Source organism: Ranitomeya imitator, chromosome 1 (assembly GCF_032444005.1).
Source record: "Ranitomeya imitator isolate aRanImi1 chromosome 1, aRanImi1.pri, whole genome shotgun sequence".
In the NCBI taxonomy this organism is placed as follows: Eukaryota; Metazoa; Chordata; class Amphibia; order Anura; family Dendrobatidae; genus Ranitomeya; species Ranitomeya imitator.
The window spans coordinates 836,564,779-836,586,863 of record NC_091282.1 but is presented as its reverse complement, the minus strand read 5'-3'; the positions used below and the strand labels follow the sequence as shown (position 1 = coordinate 836,586,863).

At 45.8% G+C, this 22,085-nt stretch overlaps 1 protein-coding gene across 1 annotated transcript in view; it reads left to right on the top strand.

Moving 5' to 3' along the window:
• The first annotated feature begins 276 nt into the window (after window positions 1–276).
• ATP8B3 (ATPase phospholipid transporting 8B3) overlaps window positions 277–22,085 on the top strand; it is a 652,733-nt gene continuing 630,924 nt past the window's right edge. Inside the window, exon 1 of the mRNA XM_069740644.1 lies at window positions 277–351. Within this exon, the coding sequence (XP_069596745.1) occupies window positions 297–351 (55 nt within the window). The 5' untranslated portion in view covers window positions 277–296. The remainder of the gene's footprint in view (window positions 352–22,085) is intronic.

Here is a 22,085-nt window from a genome sequence, read left to right as displayed (position 1 = left end):
AAATCTTAGCTTAGTACAATAAACATATAGTATAGTACTCATTAGATTAGTGCCCCATAGTCATTGTGAAAAATAATTTCATATTCTGACCTGAAGCCTTTATTAAGCATGCTTAAAGGTATGGTTATGACCACTGACAGCACTGTCTTTATCTGTTAGGACTTTTTCATGGTCAAAACTGCTAGCAGGTTTCCTTTGTAAGTTCATTTAAAGTTGGAGGTAGACAAATGTAGATGGTTGTGTATGTAATGTCAAACTCTCTATTTTCTATTTTTAGATTACTTTGAAATTCACTGATGAGCCAACACAAGAACCTGCAAAAGGGAATAAGTGGAAATGGTGATCAGTCAGGTAACATGTTAAATGTTTATGTTATATCATATATCCCCAGGAATATATTGAATACTAGATGGTGGCCCGATTCTAACACATCGGGTATTCTAGAATATGTATGTATGTATGTCGTGCTTAGCACAGCCACGTAGTATATAGCACAGCCACGTAGTATATAGCACAGCCACGTAGTATATAACACAGCCATGTAGTATATAACACAGCCACATAGTATATAGCACAGCCCATGCAGTATATAGCACAGCCACGTAGTATATAGCACAGCACGTATTATATAGCAGCCACATACCATATAGCAGCCACATAGTATATAGCACAGCCCACATACCACAGACAGCCATGTAGTATATAGCACAGCCATGTAGTATGTAGCAACCTTGTAGTATATAACACAGACCATGTAATATATAACACAGCCCACGCAGTATATAACACAGGCCACATAGTATATAACACAGCCCACGCAGTATATAACACAGCCCACGCAGTATATAACACAGCCCACGCAGTATATAACACTGCCTACGCAGTATATAACACATCCCACGTAGTATATAGCACAGCCCACGTAACACAGACAGCCACATAGTATACAGCACAGCCACATAATATATAGCAGCCACGTAGTATATAGCAGCCACATAGTATATAACACAGCCCACGTAATATATAGCACAGCCCATGTAATATATAGCACAGCCCACATAATATATAGCACAGCCGATGTAATATATAGCACAGCCCACGCAGTATATAACACAGGCCACATAATATATAACACAGCCCATGCAGTATATAGCACAGCTCACGTAGTATATAGCAGTGTGGGCACCATATCCCTGTTAAAAAAAGTTAAAATAAAAAATAGTTATATACTCACCCTCCGGCGTCCAGCGAAGCTGTGCGGATGCGCGCGATGCTGCCGCCAGCTTCCGTTCCCAGTGATGCATTGTGAAACTACCCAGCCTGCCGGCCGCGACCAATCACCGATGCAGGATTTCCGTTACAGACAGACAGACAGACGGAAGTACCCCTTAGACGATTATATAGATAGATACAGAAATTGTAGAGTACTCATCACTTATTTGGGGCGAAATCAGCCCCATGTGAACTTATTATTATTATTTATTATTATTATTTATTGTTATAGCGCCATTTATTCCATGGCGCTTTACATGTGAGGAGGGGTATACATAATAAAAACAAGCACAATAATCTTAGACAATACAAGTCATAACTGGTACAGGAGGAATGAGGACCCTGCCCGCGAAGGCTCACAATCTACAAACTTATCTTATCTTATCTACAACTTATCTTAAATATCTGCGTGCCTAAACAGTCTACATCAATGCCTTGAAATGGAAGAATAAGGGTACCGTCACACAGTGGCATTTTGATCGCTACGACGGCACGATCCGTGACGCTCCAGCATCGTAACAATATCGCTCCAGCGTCGTAGACTGCTGTCACACTTTGCAATGTACGACGCTGGAGCGATAATTTCATGATGTATGTGCGATGTAGAAGCCGTTGGTTACTATGCGCACATCGTATACAATATCGTGCACACCTTTGTTACACCATGCGATCATGCCGCCACAGCGGGACACTAGACGACGAAAGAAAGTTTCAAACGATCTGCTACGACGTACGATTCTCAGCGGGGTCCCTGATCGCAGGAGCGTGTCAGACACAGCGAGATCGCTGGAACGTCACGGATATATCGCTGGAACGTCACAAATCGTGCCGTCGTAGCGATCAAAATGCCACTGTGTGACGGTACCCTAAGAGAAGTCACAATGAGATAGAGGTCAATAGAAAGAGACAGATACAAGCAACATTCAATAGAGGTGTCACTGATGGTTAAAGGGACTCCTGTCAGCAAAGAATGGCTGTTCAAGCCAATTACAGGCGCTCAGAGCATCATGGTGGGGCCAATCATTTATATAAACCTTGCCATCTACTTATTTTTCCTCTGTCTCCTCACTCCATTGGCTCTATGAAGCCAGAGTTGTCAATCAAGGAAGAGGGTGGGGGTGGAGATTGAGGAAAAACAAGCAGGTGGGAAGATGTATATATGATTGGCCCTGCCCTGAATCACCGAGTGGAAGGGCTTAGTTTGAACAGTCAAACAGTCATGTGTCCTATATTATAGTGGGCTATCAGCTCCCCTGATGAATCAAAACTGAGGAAACGCGTCGGGAGAAGAGCGTGTCTGGGGTTAACCATGATGGGATCTGGTTGGTCTGTTATCCCTTGGTTCTAAATCTATAAGTCAGTCATCAGAAGTGGTGAGATTGTTCCTTTTTATTCCCCCTTCAATATTTTATCATCCAATCTGGGTTACTTAGATCACATGCCCTAGGGGTCATGTGCAGATTGCTTTCTGACCGAATGGTATTTGGTGATTTTTTACTCCGCAGATTGGTATAATCTATTTAAATTTCTTGGTGATTTATTTATATCCACTTGCTGCTCATACTTTTAGTAATATGTGTGTCACTTAATTGCTTGGCTGCCAAACAAAGGATACAGTTATTTATTGGTACCTTATTAATACTGGGATAATCGTGTGCTGCATGCTTATCTTTCTTAGGTGCCGTTCAACATGTGTATATCAAGCATTGATGCTTATCTCAGGGGGCTATTAGTTAGGGAGTACTACCGCATTTAGCATTGCTCTATATTCAACATCACTGCTTTGCCTACATTGTTTATGAAACACTGGCTATATACCTATATTTAGCTGTTCCAGTCAGGCTTATGTAAAGAGAAATTTAAGGCTATTGAAAGCTTACATTTGAGGCCTCTGATTTGATTTGAGCCTATCTATATTGGTAAATTAGGGTACGCATCTCTTTAAATCACTTGGCAGCCTTTTGGGATTTGAGGCAATCTGATAGTGACCATTTGTTACCATGACTAATTGTTCTTGGTGCTTTTAATATCACTGGCACATTTGCTCTTTATGTGTTGTTTGTTAATCTGTGGGATATTTTTCTATTTCTAATACCAATAAAAGTTAAATGTTACTGTATATTTTTCTCAAGTGGCTTTTTCATCATATACTTTTTCTTGGGTCTAGTTTTGCCCCTGCTTTTTTGATAAGGGTTAATGTCAGTTTCCTTGCTGGCAGCTGCAGTGTTTGCTGGTCAGCTGATGTGGGTGGTGACCACTCCCACCATTCTTTAACCCCTTCCCGACCTTTGACGCCACGTAGGCGTCATGAAAGTCGGTGCCAATCCGACCCATGATGCCTATGTGGCGTCATGGAAAGATCGCGTCCCTGCAGATCGGGTGAAAGGGTTAACTCCAATTTCACCCGATCTGCAGGGACAGGGGGAGTGGTAGTTTAGCCCAGGGGACCTTCACCCCCCCGTGGCTACGATCACTCTGATTGGCTGTTGAAAGTGAAACTGCCAATCAGAGCGATTTGTAATATTTCACCTAAAAAACTGGTGAAATATTACAATCCAGCCATGGCCGATGCTGCAATATCATCTGCCATGGCTGGAAACACTGGTGTACCCCCCCACCGCCACCGATCGCCCCCCCTCCAGCCCTCTGATCTATGTTCCGCTCCCCTCCGTCCTGTGCTCCGCTCCCCCGTCCTCCTGTCTCCTCCCCCCGTGCTCCGATGCCACCCCCCGTGCTCCGACGCCTCCCCATGCCCTGATCTCCCCCCCTTATACTTACCGGGCTTCCCGGTGTCCGTACGTCTTCTCCCTGGGCGCCGCCATCTTCCAAAATGGCGGGCGCATGCGCAGTGCGCCCGCCGAATCTGCCAGCCGGCAGATTCGTTCCATGTACATTTTGATCACTGTGATAAAAATAAAAAAAAAGTAAATAACCCCCCCTTTATCACCCCCATAGGTAGGGACAATAATAAAATAAAGAATTTTTTTTTTCCACTACAGTTAAAACTAGGGTTAGGGTTAGGGTTAGGGTTAGGGATGTGCACATGTATTCTGGTCCTCTGCGGATTTTTCCGCAGCGGTTTTTATAAATCTGCAGTGCAAAACCGGATTTCACTGCGGTTTTCTATTGGAGCAGTTGTAAAACCGCTGCGGAATCCGCAGAAAGAAGTGAAATGTGTGGAATGTAAACCGCTGCGTTTCCGCGCAGTTTTTTCCGCAGCATGTGCGCAGCGTTTTTTGTAAACTCATGGGAAACTGCTGCGGACCCGCAGCGGCGAAAACGCTGTGGATCCGCAGCGTTTTCCACATCGTGTGCACATACCCTTAGAATTAGGCTATGTGCACACGGTGCGGATTTGGCTGCGGATCCCCAGCGGATTGGCCGCTGCGGATTCGTAGCAGTTTTCCATCAGCTTTACAGTTCCATGTAAATCTATGGAAAACCAAATCCGCTGTGCCCATGGTGTGGAAAATACTGCGCGGGAACGCTGTGTTGTATTTTCCGCAGCATGTCAATTCTTTGTGCGGATTCCGCAGCGTTTTACACCTGATCCTCAATAGGAATCCGCAGGTGAAATCTGCACAAAAAACACTGGAAATCCACGGTAAATCCGCAGGTAAAACGCAGTGCCTTTTACCCGCGGATTTTTCAAAAATGGTGCGGAAAAATCTCACACGAATCCGCAATGTGGGCACATAGCCATAGGGTTAGGGTTGGAATTAGAGTTAGGGTTGGAATTAGGGCTAGGGTTGGAAATAGGGTTAAGATTAGGCTTGTGGTTAGGGTTATGGTTAGGGGTGTGTTGGGGTTAGGGTTGTGGTTAGGGTTGTGTTGGGGTTAGGGTTTGGATTAGGGTTAGGATTAGGGTTAGGATTATGGTTAGGGTTGGGATTAGGGTTAGGGGTGTGTTGGGGTTAGGGCTGTGGTTAGGGGTGTGTTGGAGCTACTGCAACCCTTGACCTACTGTCTCCTTCCCCATGATCCTGTAGAATGTAAGCCCGCAAGGGCAGGGTCCTCTTCCCTCTGTACCAGTCTGTCATTGTTAGTTTTGTTTACTGTAAGTGATATTTGTATTTTGATGTAACCCTTTCTCATGTACAGCACCATGGAATTAATGGTGCTATATAAATAAATAATAATAATAATAATAATAATAATAATAATAATAACCCAGTTATCAATTGGGAATCTGGGGAAATTGTTCAATGGGGTCCTAACTATGTCAATCTATATTGCCAATGTACATTATTGTCTCAACCTGTTAAATCTGTTTCTGTGTCGTCTGTCAGTCTGGAGTGTACTTCGGAGTACCTAAAGGACTTTCAAGTGTTCACCGAAAGCGAGGCTGAGGTCTTACCGCCACATAGACCCTTTGATTGCGCAATTGAATTAATTCCTGCGGCCAAATTGCCTAAAGATTGTCTGTTTAATCTGTCCGGCCCTGAACGCTTAGCCATGAAGGGGTGTATTGCAGAAAGTCTCCACAAGGGGCATATACGTCTCTCTGTCTCTCCTGTGGCCGCGGGGTTTTTGTTTGTAAAGAAAAAAGATAGTAGTTTACATCCTTGCCTCAACTTTCAGGAACTTAACAAAATTATCGTGAGAAACACCTACCCTCTTCCCCTTATTCCAGATTTATGTAACCAGTTGTCAGAAGCCAAGTGGTTCTCCAAGCTAGATCTTCCTGGAGCCTATAATCTGATAAGGGTTTGGGAAGGGGACGAATGGAAGATTGAATTTCTCACATATGAGAGGCACTTTGAAAACCTTGTTATTCCATTTGGTCTTACTAATGCTCCTGCTATATTTCAAAACTTTATTAATGTGGTGTTTTCTGATCTTATTGGTCGTTTTGTTGTTATCTACCTTGATGACATTTTGGTCTACTCCGCTAATAGTCATTCCCATCTGCAACATTTACTTACTGTTCTCCAAAGATTCAGGGAAAATCAACTGTTTGCCAAATTGGAGAAATTTTCATTTTTTGTACAGGAGTTGTCTTTTTTAGGCCTGATTGTGTCCAGTGAGGGGTTTCACATGGATCCCAAGAAGGTGCAGACTATTATTGACTGGATTCAACCCCGAGACCTTAAGTGGCTCCAGCGCTTCTTGGGATTTGCCAATTACTATAGAAAATTTATTGGGGGGGGGGTTTTCACAGTTGGTCAAGCCGCTTACTGATCTTACACGCAAGGGTGCGGATATAAAAAATTGGTCTGTGTCTGCCAAAGAATCCTTTTTGATGTTAAAAAGGTGTTTTATATCCGCTCCGATATTGGTGCAGCCAGATCCGTCCAAACCTTTTTTTTGTAGAGGTGGACGCTTCTGAGGTGGGGGTGGGAGCAGTGTTGTCTCAGGGACCTGCCACTTTGACCAATCTTAAGCCATGTGCCTTCTTTTCCAAGAAGTTCTCTTCTGTAGAGAGAAATTATGATGTGGGCAATAGAGAACTTCTTGCGATCAAATTGGCATTTGAAGAATGGAGCCATTTTTTGGAAGGGGCGGCTCATCCTATCACTGTGATTACTGATCATAAAAACTCAGCCTATATTGAGTCAGCTAAAAGATTAACTCCCAGACAGGCCTGCTGGTCACTTTTTTTCCCCCAGTTTCAGTTTTCCATTACTTTTCGTCCTGCGTACAAAAATGTCAAAGCTGATGCATTGTCTTGAAGTTTTGATTCTCTTTCTCCCCCTGAACCACCGTCCTCCATTCTTCCACCCGGGGTGGTGGTGGCTGATGTCTCGTTGGAGCTGTAGCGTGAGATTTAGAGGCTCAGTCTCTTGCTTCTGCTTCTAAACTGGGAGGTAAATTGTTTGTCCTTTGAGCAATTTCATTCTAGGCTCCTTCAAGAGTTTCATGGGTCTATGTTGAGTGTTCACCCTGGGATTTCTGCCACGCGGGAGGCTGTGGCAAGAGTTTTTTGGTGGCCCTCGTTAAGTACAGATGTAAAAAAAATTGGTGTCTGCATGTGAGGTTTGTGCCCATTCTAAGAGCTCTCATAGCCGGCTGGCCGGGGAACTGATGGCCTTTGCCAGTTCCTGATAGACCATGGACTTGCTTGTACATGGATTTTATCACCAATCTCCCTCCTTCCAGGGGTAATACTGTGATATGGGTGATGGTGGACAGGTTTTCTAAGCAAGTTCATTTTGTACCCTTGTCCACATTACCCTCTGCTTAAACCTTGTCCAGGCTGTCTGTGCAACACGTGGTCCATCAGCATGGGGTACCCATGAATGTGGTGTCTGACAGAGGTGCAGTTTGTGGCTAAGTTCTGGAGGGCATTCTGTAAAAAAAATAAATGTTACGTTGTCCTTTTCTTCTGCGTATCACCCTGAGAGTAATGGTCAGACTGAACGCAGCAATCAGTCCCTTGAGCAAATTCTTCGGTGTTTGGCCTCCACTAGGCAGGATGAGTGGTGTGATGCGTTGCCTTTGGCTGAGTTCACTTTTAACAGTAGTGTGAGTCAGTCCATTGGTATGTCTCCTTTCTTGGTGAACTATGGGTTTAATCCACGCTTTGGAGAATTTTCTCATTTGGATTCTGGTTGTCCTGGGGCAGAGGAGTCTGTACAGCGTTTAAAAAATCTGTGGGCTGAGGTCCATCGTAACATCTCAGAGGAGTTATAAGTTTTTTGCAGACAAGAAGAGGGTCTCAGGTCATACTTTTCAGGTTGGGGACAAGGTTTGGTTTTCCACGCGGAATATTAAGCTCAAGATTCCATCAGCCAAATTGGGGCCAAAATTCATTGGTCCATACGAAATGGTGGAGGTAGTAAATCCTGTAGCCTATAGGTTACGTCTCCCAGCCTCATTCAAGATTTTCAATGTGTTCCACAAATCCCTTTTAAAACTTTTGGGATCTGTTGAGGGTTCTGTGACAACTCTTCCCCCAGTGTTGGTGGAGGGTCACATGGAATATGAGGTCGAACACATTGTGGATTCTCGTCTGGTACGCCACACCTTGCAGTGTCGGTACACTGGAAGGGGCATGGTCCAGAGAATCGGTTGTGGGTCCCGGCTCAGTCTGTACAAGCTGATCATTTGATTTGGGCATTTCATGCCAGACATCCTGAGAAGCCTGGGGGTCCAGTGGCCTCCCATTAAGAGGGGGGTACTGTCATGGTCTGTATGTGAATTCTGGTTTTGTGCTGCAGGATTACATGCTTTTGGCCTCTCTCTGGTTCTAGGAAGGCTTTAAATAGCCTCAATTGGGCTCTGTCCATTGTCAGTGATACTTTTGACCTCGGCTTAGTTCCTTACCCTTGTTTATCTATGGATACTGTCTGCCTGTGTATGCTTGCTCGTGTATGACTCGGTCCGTTCCTGTTTCTAATATTTCTGCCTGACTCTGTACTTGTTTTGCCTCTCTGTTATGACCTTTGCCTGTCCTTTGCCTTCCATTCCATTGCTCCTGCCTGTACCACACTGTTATCTCTGGTTTCCAGACTCTGCTTTGTGATGGACCATGTCCCAGTCTTGCCCCTCATGTACCGTGCCATCTCCTGGTTTAGACCCACATCTGTCCGACTATTCTCTGGGCAGTCACGTGATTGAAGTCCTGTTTGCCTGAAGCACGCATCTCTACTGCTGCCACCCCCGCTCCACAGGTATCTTTGAGCACAGTTTGTTCATCTCAGGACATGTGCACTGGCTCAGTGAGCAAGTGCAGTGTGGTGTTCCTGACACTGTCTAAGGACACCTGGGACAAAATTGTAGACCTGCACAAGGCTTAGACGGGTTATAGGAAAATAGGCAAGCAGCTGGTGAAAAGGCAACAACTGCTGGCAAATTTATTAGAAAATATAAGAAACACAAGATTACTTGTCAATCTTTCTCGGTCTGGGACTCCATGCAAGATCTCACCTCATGGGGTAAGGAATCGGATGATTCTGAGAAAGATCAGGAATCAGCCCAGAACTACACGGAAGGACTTGGTCAATGACCTGAATTTTGCTGGGACCACAGTCTCAAACATTACCATTAGTAAGACACTATGCAGTCATGGATTAAAACCCTGGAGGGCACACAAGGTCCCCATGTTCATGCCAGCACAAGTGCAGGCACATTTCATGTTAGCCAGTGACCATCTGGATGATCCATAGGAGGCATAGGAGAAGGTCATGTGGTCAGATGAGACCAAAATAGAACTTTTTGGTATCAACTCCACTCACTGTGTTTGAAAAAAGAAGGTTGAGAATAACCTTAAGAACACTGTCCCATACCATGAAGAATGTTGGGGAAAACATCATACTTTGGGGGGATGCTTTTCTGCAAAGGGGGCAGGATGACTGCACTGTATTGAAGGGAACATGGATGGGGTCATGTATCGCAAGATTTTGGCCAACAATCTCCTTCCCTCAGTAAGACCATTGAAGATGGGTCGTGGTTGGATCACACAGCCAGGGCAACAAAGGAGTGGCTCTATAAGAAGCATTTCAAGGTCCTGGAGTGGCCTATCCAGTCTCCAGACCTGAACCCAAGAGAAAATCTTTGGAGGGAGCTGAAACTCAATGTTTCACAGTGACAGCGTCGATGAGTAGGTCAAAATCCTTGTAGACTTAGTAAAGTCCTACAAGAAAAGTCTGACCTCTGTAATTGCAAACAAAGGTTTCTGTACCAAATATAAAGTTCTGATTTTCCATTGTACCAAATACTTATTCCATGCAATAAAATGCAAATTAATTATGTAAAAATCCTACAATGGGATTTTCTAGATTTTTTTTTAAAGATTCTGTCTCTCACAATTAAAGTATACCTATGATAAAAATTACAGACCTCCAAATTCTTTATAGGTGGAAAACTTGCAAAATCGTCAGTGTATCATATACATTTTTCCCACCGTATTCCGGGATAGGGTCAGGATGAGGGTGATATGTAGCAGGATAGAGGATATATATATATATAGCAGAATGGGGCCAAGTTAAGGGATCTACAGGTGCATCTCACAAAATTAGAATATCATCAAAAAGTCAATTTATTTCAGTTCTTCAATACAAAAAGTGAAACTTATATACAGTATTAGAGTCATTAGAAATAGTGATGTATTTCAAGTGTTTATTTCTGTTAATGTTGATGATTATGGCTTACAGCCAATGAAAACCCAAAAGTCATCTCAGTAATTTAGAATACTTTATAACACCAGCTTGAAAAAATGATTATAACATCTGAAATATTGGCCTACTGAAATATATATTTAGTAAATGCACTCAATACTTGGTCGGGGCTCCTTTTGCATCAATTACTGCATCAATGTGGTGTGGCATGGAGGCGATCAGTCTGTGGCAATGCTGAGGTGTTATGGAAATCCAGGTTGCTTTGATAGCAGCCTTCAGTTCATCTGCATTGTTGGGTCTGCTGTCTACCATATTCCTCTTGACAATACCCCATAGATTCTCTATGAGGTTAAGGTCAGACGCGTTTGCTGGCTAATCAAGCACAGTGATACTGTTGTTTTTAAACCAGGTTTTTGAACTTTTGGCAGTGTGGACAGGTGCCAAGTCCTGCTGGAGAATTACATTTCCATCTTCAAAAAGCATGTCGGCAGAAGGAAGCATGAAGTGCTCTAAAATTTCCTGGAAGACGGCTGCGCTGACTTTGGTCTTGATAAAACACAGTGTTCCGATACCAGCAGATGACATGGCTCCCCAAACCATCACTGATTGTGGAAACGTAACCCTAGACCTCAAGCAGCTTGGATTGACTGTCTCTCCACTCTTCCTCCAGACTCTATAACCTTGAATTCCAAGGTCTAGTGTGAAGTATCCACAATAAATGATGGTTTCGGGAGCCATGTCTTCTGCTGGTGTAGGTCCACTGTGTTTTATCAAGACCAAAGTCAGCGCAGCCGTCTACCAGGAAATTTAAGAGCACTTCATGCTTCTGCAGCGCCCCAGGGTCCTGGTCGTTGCAGTAATGTCGTTCTCCTCTAGGGGGGAGTGATGTTACATTTGGAGGCAATAAAGGAGAGCTCTTAACCAGGTATCACAAACATGCAACACATTTCACACTCCAGTCCACCAGGGGGAGCTTTGTTCCTATTGATTAGGGCACTCTTTACAAACGAAGTCTTAGCAAAAGGAGAGGAAACCAGAAGGAGTTCTGCCCTGCACAGGCTGCCTCCTTCTGAGGCGCAGGATCTGGTAGATGGAACACCGAGGGAGCAACAGTCCTTTATGCCTTGCTCCAGAGACTGGCAGGACAGCTAATTCCAAGTTACTGATCCGCCCTATACCCAGGAGGCACGGTGGCAACTTGTGGGGGCCAGGGCGTGCTAGAGTCCCTGTAAAAAGCCTCAGGCCATCAGTCATACGGGTTTGTTCCTATCCATCTGGGGGACAGAGAGATACATAACATCTAGAACATCTACAACAGTTGTGAGGACCTTACGAGAAGCTCAGCAGGAAGGTACTACAACACCCAGGCGCTAGAGGAAAGCTACTGATTTCCACCTGGATAAGGGAACTCTGGATTTGCCTCCAAATCGTCCGGACTCTGCCTGCCCTGTGATCTGGTGCTCTGGACTGTGGATGCTGAAGCCTTCAGTAAAAAGGTAAAGAGACTGCACCCTTGTGTCCTCGTTCTTCACTGCGCCTCACACTATCCACCATCTACATACTGGGAAGCCCTGGGGACACACTTCACCTGTGGGAAGGTATACCATCTAGCTGCCATAACATCACCCCAGCGGCCCCTAAGCAGCGTCGGTCACCCTGACCGAATACCACAGGTGGGGTCACGAACATTTCCCCTTTAAAGACCTTTCCGTTTTACAACGGACCTCCCGAGGGCCACAGACCGGGTCAGCCACTGTGACATCCCCCTTGAGAACCGAAGGATCCGGTACGAAGTACCCCACTGCCCTATGGGGGCACTCCACTTCCCTCTGTCGACAAGGTTTTTGGAGATGAAAATTGAATTCTCCAGCAGGACTTGGCACCTTGTCCACACTGCCAAAAGTACCAATACTTGGTTTAAAAACAACAGTATCACTGTGCTTTATTGGCCAGCAAACTCATCTGACCTTAACCCCATAGAGAATCTATGGGGTATTGTCAAGAGGAAGATGAGAGACACTAGACCCAACAATGCTGACGAACTGAGGGCTGCTATCAAAGCAACCTGGCCTTCCATAACACCTCAGCAGTGCCACAGACTGATCGCCTCCATGCCACGCCACATTGATGCAGTAATTGATGCAAACGGAGCCCCATCCTAGTATTGAGTGCATTTACTGAACATACAATTCAGTAGGCCAACATTTCAGATGTTAAAATCATTTTTTCAAGCTGGTTTATAAAGTATTCTAATTTACTGAAATAATGACTTTTGGGTTTTCATTGGCTGTAAGCCATAATCATCAACATTAACAGAAATAAACACTTGAAATAGATCACTCTGTTTATAATGACTCTATTATATTTTTGTATTGAAGAACTGAAATAAATAAACTTTTTGATGATATTCTAATTTTGTGAGATGCACCTGTATATTCCAGAATGGAGGGCATAGTGACGTCTATGCAACATATAAACCCCTGTGTTGGCCAGTTAGTATATTTTCAAGTCATTAGGGTGAGAACAGTTGTACTAAATGCTAAGGAAGACTCCAAACAGTAAGTATTTTCATACACTTACACACAATTGCATACATAATTAAGAAAGACTGATTATTCAATAAACATTGTGCTGAGAATTCTTTTAAGAGAAGACTTTAAATAAACCTATACTCAGCCCCTGAAGTAAAAAAAAAATGCCATGTCTGTGCGGGCCATTATACTATGTGAGGGAATTGAGGATCATTATACTGTGTGAGGGGCTGTGGGGTCCATTATACTGTCAGAGGCCTTCACACTGAGTGCTTTAGGGGTTATCATATTAAGTGATGGACTGTGGGACCATCATACTAAGTAGAATAAGTGGAGGCCTTGATATTGAGTGAAGAGTGGGCTATTGGGGAATCATACTGGAGGAGGGGCTGTGGGGACCATCATATTGAGTGAGGGGCTGTGGAGTCTATCATACTGTGTGAGAGATTATTGGGCCATCATACTGAGAGGAGGGCTGTAGGGGTCATTCTACTGAGTACGGAACTGTGGGAGTCATTATAATGAGGGCCTGGGGGGCATCATGTTGAGTGGGGGGCTGTGGGAGTATCATACTGAGGGAGTGGGCCATAATACTGAGTAGGGGCTATAGGGGCATTATACTGAGTGGGGGGCATGATATTTAGTGGAGGGTAGGCTGTGGAGGCAATCATACCAAGAGAGGGGTATGTGGAAGCCATCATACTGAGTGGGGTGCTGTGGGGGCATCATACTGAGTGATGGCTCTGGAGACATCAAACTGAAAGGGGTGCTGCAGGCAGGGCTGCTATCAGGGCATTACTGTCCTTATTGGCCTATGGGGCCCTGGCCAGTACAGGCCCCCCTCTGCTCACTGTGCCCCAGGGGCAGGAGGATCCAGTAACTGAGTGTGAGTCCTCGGGCCCATACGGAATAGTTAAAAGCCGCCAGTAAATCACAGGCCGGCAGCTGATGTCAGCACGCACGTCAACGGCTGATTACACCACTTTCATGCGCCGGCGAGTCTGCTCTTCAAATGGATGGAGGAGGCAACGACACTGGCTGACAATTTTTAAAAATTTGAAAGCGGTAAGTTGTAATACGGGGGCAGATTAGGCAGGATCATGGGACACACGGGGCAGGATCATGGGGCAGAATGGAGACACATGGGGTAGGATGGAGACAGATGGGGCAGGTTCATGGAGCAGTATGGAGACAGATGGGGCAAGATGGAGACACATGAGGTAGGATGGAGACAGACTGGGCAGGATCAGGGGGCAGGAAAGAGATACATGGGGCAGGATGGGGACACATGAGGCAGGATCATGGGACAGATATTGTCCCTTGTATGTAGTATTATTCGATCACTATATGGTGGTAATATGTGGTCCGGCCATGGTGTGACGTATTTGTGCCTTGTATGTGGCATTATTGGTCATTTAAAAAATTTAAAAATAAATAAAAATATACCTAAAAAGAGTATTGGATATTTTAACAAATCTATAATAGGTTAAAGTAGAGCAGGGCCCAGAGAAAAAAAGTCTACCTTGTCATAGTGGTGGATTAAAAAAATATTTTGGCCAAAGCAAAAGCTGATGGCTATGTATATGATGTGGTGTTAGATGGGAACTGTTAATGTGTGTGTCTTGGGTGTGTCAGAGGCTGCAGACAGTCGCACTGCATCTAGATACAGAAGGTCTCTGTGTTTGGCCTTACAGACACCTTCTTAACCTTTCTGACTCTTTGACCCAGTGGTAACCTTTCTCCTGTTCTAATTGACACACCTGGACCTGGGTGTTTATAGACTCCCAACCTTATGCTGGGAGTTGCCGATTGTATTTCCATTTCCCCCTGTTGAGGCTTGGAGCTATAACAGTGGGCTATTTTCCATTTGGTGTTGCTGGAGGACTTCTGTATTACATCTCTGAGTCTGCTCAACATAGGTGTTCCCCTTGTTCATCAATCCCAGCTGTCATTAGTGTTAGTGGGGATTGACTATTGGACACCCCATCATTCTCTAAGTAGGGCTTATCGCCAGGGTCAGGCAGGGATTAGGTTCCTGCTCGGTGATTGGTGCAGAACCTGTATATATAGGGACATTTAGAGCAGACAGCATAGGGATCTCCACTCCCCATTCCCTAGTGTTGGGCTCCCTTCCCCTCATCCCTTCGTGTTGCACTTAGTCTTTCCTACACTGTGCGTGACAGTGTGATTGGTGAAGACATGGTGCACAAGTGGAGTTTTTCCAAGATTGGGTTATGGAATTGTGGAAGATTTGATTGGTGGATCCTGGGCGAAGTCTGAAGGGGGCCATCAAATTTTGCCAGTATGGGGCCCTGAAATTCCTGGTGGCATCCCTGGCTGCGGGAGCCATCATTCTGAATGGGGGCCATTATACTTTATGGGGGGCTGTGTGGGCCATGATGCTGTGTAGTGGGCTGTGGGGGTGTCAAACTGAGCAGGAGCCATTATAGTGACAGGCCATCATATTGTGTGTTAGGCATGATACTTTGTGTGGGGTAACTGTGTCGCCCACAGGGCAGTGGGGTACTCGGTGCCGGGTCCGGTCGCAATGGGGATGTTGCGGTGGCTGCGACACGGTCCGTGGCCCTGGGCCTCAACCTTAAAGGGGAAAATGTTCAAAGTTTGTTGTGACGCCACCTGTGGAGTTCGGTCAGTAGTTGGACCGACGCTGCTTTAAAGGGGTCCCATGGGGGATGTTGCAGCAGCACAGATGTTACACTTCTCACAGGTGAAGGGGGGTCCCCAGGGCATGGATGGTGTAGGTCATGGATGGTATAGCAGGCAAATAAATGAAGGAGACAAGCTGTAAGTCTTTACCTGGTTTACTATGGGTGACAGGCCACAGTCCATGGCACCAGCAACAGGTGAATTAGGAGTCCAGGCAGTCCAGAGACAAGCGGAAGCCCCTTGGCAGGTCAGGTAGAAGCCTTCCACTCTGCCCTAGCTGTAACTGAGGTCCCTGCTGCCACTAAGTGTTCCCAGTAAAGTCCTAATTTGTTCCCCTGTCCTGGGACCAGTAACTGTATGGTAAGCAGCTTGAGTCGTGCTCACTGGGATCTTTTAACGGAGACTCAAGGCTGCAAGGTGCAAGGTGCTGCTGTACCACAGGTGAATATGGGCAAAGTCCATGTAATCCTATGCCCCCCGGTTCTGCTCTGTGTCTTAATACTCCACAAAAGCCTCGGTCTCCCGGGATCCAGATTCTGCCCACTGACTCCATGGAGGCCTAATGGTAGCCTCATGGAGTCCTGTATCTCCACTGTGCTCCATCCCTGTCTGTCCTCGCTCACAGACTTTCTGTACAGACTGAACTGCACTCACTGGTCTCCTGGGACCAACTGTCTTGCTTCTCCTCCATACCAGGATCTTTATCCAGGGAAGCTGTCCTAGAACAGGGTTTTGAGCTCCCCCTCCTGGCCTGGATTTGGAAGGTGTTGTGTGTGTTATAACCTGCAAAGGGATTCTCACTTGTCTCGAGGCATAGCACTACCCTCCCCGAGAGGAAGGCAACACTACTGTGGTACCCGAACTCCTGGGGTGCCACATCCCCCCCCTGTTAAATCCAGTACTCCTGGACTGGGAAGGGAAACATAAACAACAGGTTAAAAAGACATTTTTGTAAATACATTTGAAGTACATTAGAACAGGTTAAACTTTTCATCCCTTACGGGAGGCACGTTTCTTGAACTTTGCAAACAAATTTTTAAAAGTATGTCTGGCCTTATACCAGGGTGTCCATGTTCATAAATTAAACAGTACCAGTGAGGGACCCATTATAAACCCCCAACGTAGGCCTTAGGTTGGCTTCAAGGCATATCCTGACCAGGTATTCGCCACGCCAGACTGTTTTATCTTCGGTCTGCTGAAACAAAGAAGGCTCTACCCATGCCGGCAAGTGGGCAGAACCAGGGTGCACCTTGAGGGTGCCAAACTATTTACAATACAGTTTTTGGGTAATCACTGTCCATTACCTCAGTGTCCATTATTAACTTGTAACGGAATACATGCAAACATTTTCAACAGGTAACACCAATTATTGACAGTCCCTATAACGGGCTGGGATTTGACCTTTGGTGCTATGAGCAGACCTACGTACTTCCTGGCCTACCATGTCTGGATTCTCTGGTTCCACTGCTGGGGTGACATTTGCTGCTTAAACCTGCTGGTGTAAAGTTTCTTCTGGTTCAGGATGGTTCTGAGTCACTTCTTGTATTTCTGGCTGGAGAAAAGTTAAGACAGGTATCACTATGGCCTGATGTATCTGAGTCCAAAACTGGGGAAAATCTCCAAGAACGGTGTGAATTTTCTTTTCTTTTTCTTCCATGGGTGGAGATGTTCCTGGGTCTGTTTCTTTGTTCCTCAGTTTGTCAGTGCATACTTTGAGATGGTCTCTAGATATTGCAGTTGAAGTTTCTCCTCCATCTTTACTGATAAGGCAGACTTTCGTGTTGTCGAAGTTTGAAGGTAGGATAGTATACGGTTCTGCTTCCTACTGGTCATCGAGTTTGTGCAGTCGTCTTTTACGTTTTAGCACTTGTTCACCTGGTGACAAGGGAATTGCAGGGGGACGTTGATTATAGTCTCTTTCTTGCTTTTGTCTCGCTTGCGATAGACTTTTTGCAACGCACTCTTGTACTTGGCGGTACTTTTGTTGTCTCTCAGTATCCCAATCTGCATCAGGTGAGGTATTTTCTGGGGTTAGGACTCCAATGTCTAGATCAACAGGTAGTTTGCTGGATCTTCCTCTCATCAGGTATGCTGGAGTGCAGTTGGTGGAATTCACTGGGATGTGGTTATAACATTTCTGGCCATAAGTTCCTTTCATGTAAAGGCAATGTATTCAGTAAGTCAATCACTACTTGGTTCATCTTTTCACACATTCTGTTGGTTTGCGGGTGATACGGAGTTGTTCTAATCTTTTTGCATCCATACATGTTGCAGAATTCTTGAAATACTTCCGCTTCAAAGGCTGGTCCTTGATTAGTGAGTACTTTTTCAGGATATCCATGTGGTATACAGAAGTGCTGTTGGAAGGCTATGGGTGCTGTATTTGCTGTCTGATCCTTGACAGGTACAACTACCAGGAATCTGGAGTATTGATCCACAATAGTCAAAGCGTAGACATAGCCTGACCGGCTTGGAGTTAGCTTCACATGGTCTAAGGCTACCACTTCAAGTGCCTGCTTGGTGACTATGGGCTGTAGGGGAGCCCTCTGGCTGTCACGGTCCTTTCTGCGCAGGTTACATGGGCCACACTTTCGACACCACTTTTCGATGACTTTCCTCATGCCAATCCTGTAAAATCTTCCACGTAATAGGAACTCCAACTTCTTCCATCCGAAGTGTCCTGCTCCATCGTGGTATGCTTCCAGGACCAATGGCGCATCTAGTCTTGGGACCGCTATCTGCCAAACTAACTCATGAGTGCGTGGATCGATGTTTCTTTGGCACAGCTTACCATCTTAGATGAATAGTTTGACTTTCTCCTTCCACAGTTGTTGCATCTCTTGGGGATCATTTGGACCAGGGTGCGAATCTGCTTGCGTCAGCAGCTCTTTCACCAGACGGACCACAGGGTCACTGTCCTGTGTCTCTGCCCATCCATGATGGGGCAACGGGTTCAGCGTGGCTTCTTGTTTGTTTTTGTGCCTGCTCCTCACATAATGAGAGTACTGAGTTGCTCCAGGGCGATGGAAAGCTGGCAGCTCCACCTCTTCAAGTTCCTTGGAATTTTCTTCCACATCTGTTAAGTTGGGCATTCTGGATAACGCATCGGCGTTGGCATTCTTGTGCCCTACATGGTACTTGATGGTGAAGTCGTAATTAGACAAATGGGCCATCCATCGCTGCTCCAGAGCACCTAGTTTTGCCACCTCCAGGTGAGCCAGCGGATTGTTGTCTGTGTAGACTGTGAATCTTGCTGAGGCCAGGTAGTGCTTGAACCGTTCCTTTCTGTGGGGCGAAGCTTCCTGCTGGCATACGCAATTACCCTTTCCTTACCTTTTTGTACCTGGGACAGGACTGCTCCCAATCCCATGTTGCTGGCATCCGTGTACAGCACAAACGGATGATCGTATTCTGTCTGGGTAGGCCAGTACTTCATCTCCTATGAGAGACAACTTCAACCGGGTGAAGGATCCTTCCAGCATGTCGTTTCAGTCAAACGGGGTATTCTTACCCTTGGTTTTCTTAGATTGGCCCATTAGCAGGTCTTGCAGTGGTGCGGCTATCTTGGTGAAGTCTTTAATAAATCTTCTGTAATAGCCTACCAACCCTAGGAACTGTCGAACTTTATGAAGGTTACTGGGTTTCGTCCAGTTCTTGATCACGGTGACCTTGTCCGGGTCTGGAGCCACTCCAGAGCTCACCACATGGCCCAGGTACTGTGCTTTGGATGTCAACAAGTGACATTTAGATGGTTTTACCTTCAAGCCAAAGTTGGACAGGGCTTCAAACACTTCGGCCAGGTGCTTCAGGTGGTCCTCATGAGTCTTGGAGAAGACTATGACATCATCCAGGTACAACAAGACGATTTCAAAATTCTTGTGCCCGAGACAGCACTCCATCATTCTCTGAAATGTTCCTGAGGCGTTGCACAGTCCAAACGGCATGTAATTAAATTCAGCGAGACCCATTGGTGTTGTGAAGGCCGTCTTCTCCTTGTCTTCTATTCTAGGCATGGGTATGCATCCTTGTGTGTGATGTGGTTTATCTGCCTATAATCTAGACACATTCTCATGGTGCCAACTTTCTTCCTGACGAGGACTAATGGAGCTGCCCAGGGGCTACAACTATCTCTGATTACCCCAGCCTCCTTCATCTCTCACAACATACTTTTGGCACACTGGTAATGAGCTGGAGGTACAGGCCGGTACCTCTCCATGATGGGTGGATGACTTCCCGTGGTGATGTGATGTTATACCCCTTTTACCTGCCCCAAACCTAGTGGGTGTTTGCTGAATACCTGTACATAGTCATGGACCACCCCATAAGCCCCTTGTATCTGGTGTGAAGGTGTAGAGTCAGTGCCCACATGTAATTTCTGACGCCAATCTTCCATTTGTCCTTTAGAGCCATTGTCCTCCGCCTGATTGGACGGGACCAAGTATTCTGTCGCCTGTATCACATTGTTATCAACAGTAAACAGTTTGGCAAGTGTGGCGTATCTGGTTAAGTGAACCTCCTTCTCCTCACAGTTGAGAACATGTACTGGTACCCTCCCCTTGCGGACTTCAACCACCCCTCTGGCTGTCAGGATTGTAGGCCCACTGTCCGAATACACAGGTTCTACCAGTGCCTGGTAGACTTTACCTTGGATACCTATTGCTGCTCGACACCATATCAACATTTCACTCCTGCGAGGTATTGCATTGGGGATTGGATCACTCACTGTGACTCTGACAATTTCTCCACCAGATAGTTCTACCTGCTGTCTCTGTACCAGGGCTCTGATTTCTTTTTGCAGGACTCTCTGCTCACTGGAACCAGCAGTTTCTGCCACTTGTTGTAATAAGACAATAACCTCGGCAAGACAATTTTCAATAACATTAGTACCAATGGTCATCATAGGGTTACATTTACGTCGGTCAATATCAACAATCACCATCCCTTGGGCTTTTAATTCTACCCGCCCCACATTAATGGTGACCTCCTTGTATCCCACCTGCGGCAAAGGCTGACCATTACTGGCTACCTTAAGTCACTATCTGGACCACGGGTAATGTCTGTATCAGCCCAATAATGCTTATAAAGGATGTAAGGCATAGTTGTAACCTGTGAACCAGTGTCCAACAAAGCATTCATCGGGATGCCGTCGATCACAATGGGGAGAACAGGTCATCCTCCGGCGTGTGGGCCTGGTCGTCCTATTCCTGGGGGTTGGCCCTCTGCCCCAGGGGTCGCTCTTTTAAATTACAGTGCCTTGCAATGTGCCCTGCTTGGTTGCAGCAGCGGCAGATGGGTCATCCATCCTGGTGATAGCGGTCGTCGTCTCTCCCTCTGGCTGGCGGGATCCTCTTCTCTCATCGCCAGGGGACGTCCTCCCGTCTGGAAGCCAGCTTGATCTTCTCCTTAGGGGATTCCTGTAGAAACTGTACAGCCCGGGCTAATACAGCAATACTCTTGGTCTACTCCTGCACCTGGAGGCATAGTCCTGTAGAAGAATCCTCATCTAGGACCTGCAAATTGCCTCTTCTGAGAAAAAGAAGACTTAGCTCTATAGCGCCACCTGTTGGAAGTAGCGATCCTACAAGTCACGATCAACTCTTTAACGAGTCGTGCAATATGACTTAGGATAAAAGCCAGATTAGTATCTCAATTCTCAGACACGGTGTTTCGGGCTGTTGGCCCTCGTCAGTGCGAAGCATGAGAACTAATTTGGCTAGGTGAGAGGCTCTGGACTGGGGTCTAAGGTGTATCGTTTCTCCTTATGGAGAGTGACATACCATCTCTGGCTTGTCAAGGTAAGGAGGCTTATTCGCCATGCAATGCTCCTCTGGGAAATGTAATATGCAAATTGCCTCTTCTGAGAAAAAGAGGACTTAGCTCTATAGCGCCACCTGTTGGGAGTAGCGATCCTACAAGTCACAATCAACTCTTTAACGAGTCGTGCAATATGACTTAGGATAAAAGCCAAATTAGTATCTCAATTCGCGACCTGTGCATCAGCTTCAACGGAGACCTGAGGATATGATGCCACCTCCTGGTGGTACGTGACGGCTGGACGCTTAAGAGGCACTGTGCGGCTGGGTGGAGGTTCATGCAGCACCCAGATGGCTCTGTCCCTAAATTACGCAAAGTCCAGGTCAGGGTTTTGCAAGGCCAGGATGCGTAGCTGAGTCCTGTGGGTGCTATACAGGAGCCCCTCAATGAACTGCTCTTTCAAGAGTTTATCTTCATCCTGTTCGCTGTTAGGATCTACTTAATTAACAGCCCGGAACGCCTCCTGCAAATTAAGGGCATAGTCCCGTATGCTGTCTTGTGCTTTTTGCTTACACCCGAAGAACTTCATTTTTATTTCTGCAGCAGTCCGGTGACTACCTCTTGAAGCTCATCAAGAGAATGCCAAGAGTGTGCAAAGCAGTCATCAAAGCAAAAGGTGGCTACTTTGAAGAACCTAGAAAATAAGACATAATTTCAGTTGTTTCACACTTTTTTGTTAAGTATATAATTCCACATGAGTTAATTCATAGTTTTGATGCCTTCAGTGTGAATTTACAATTTT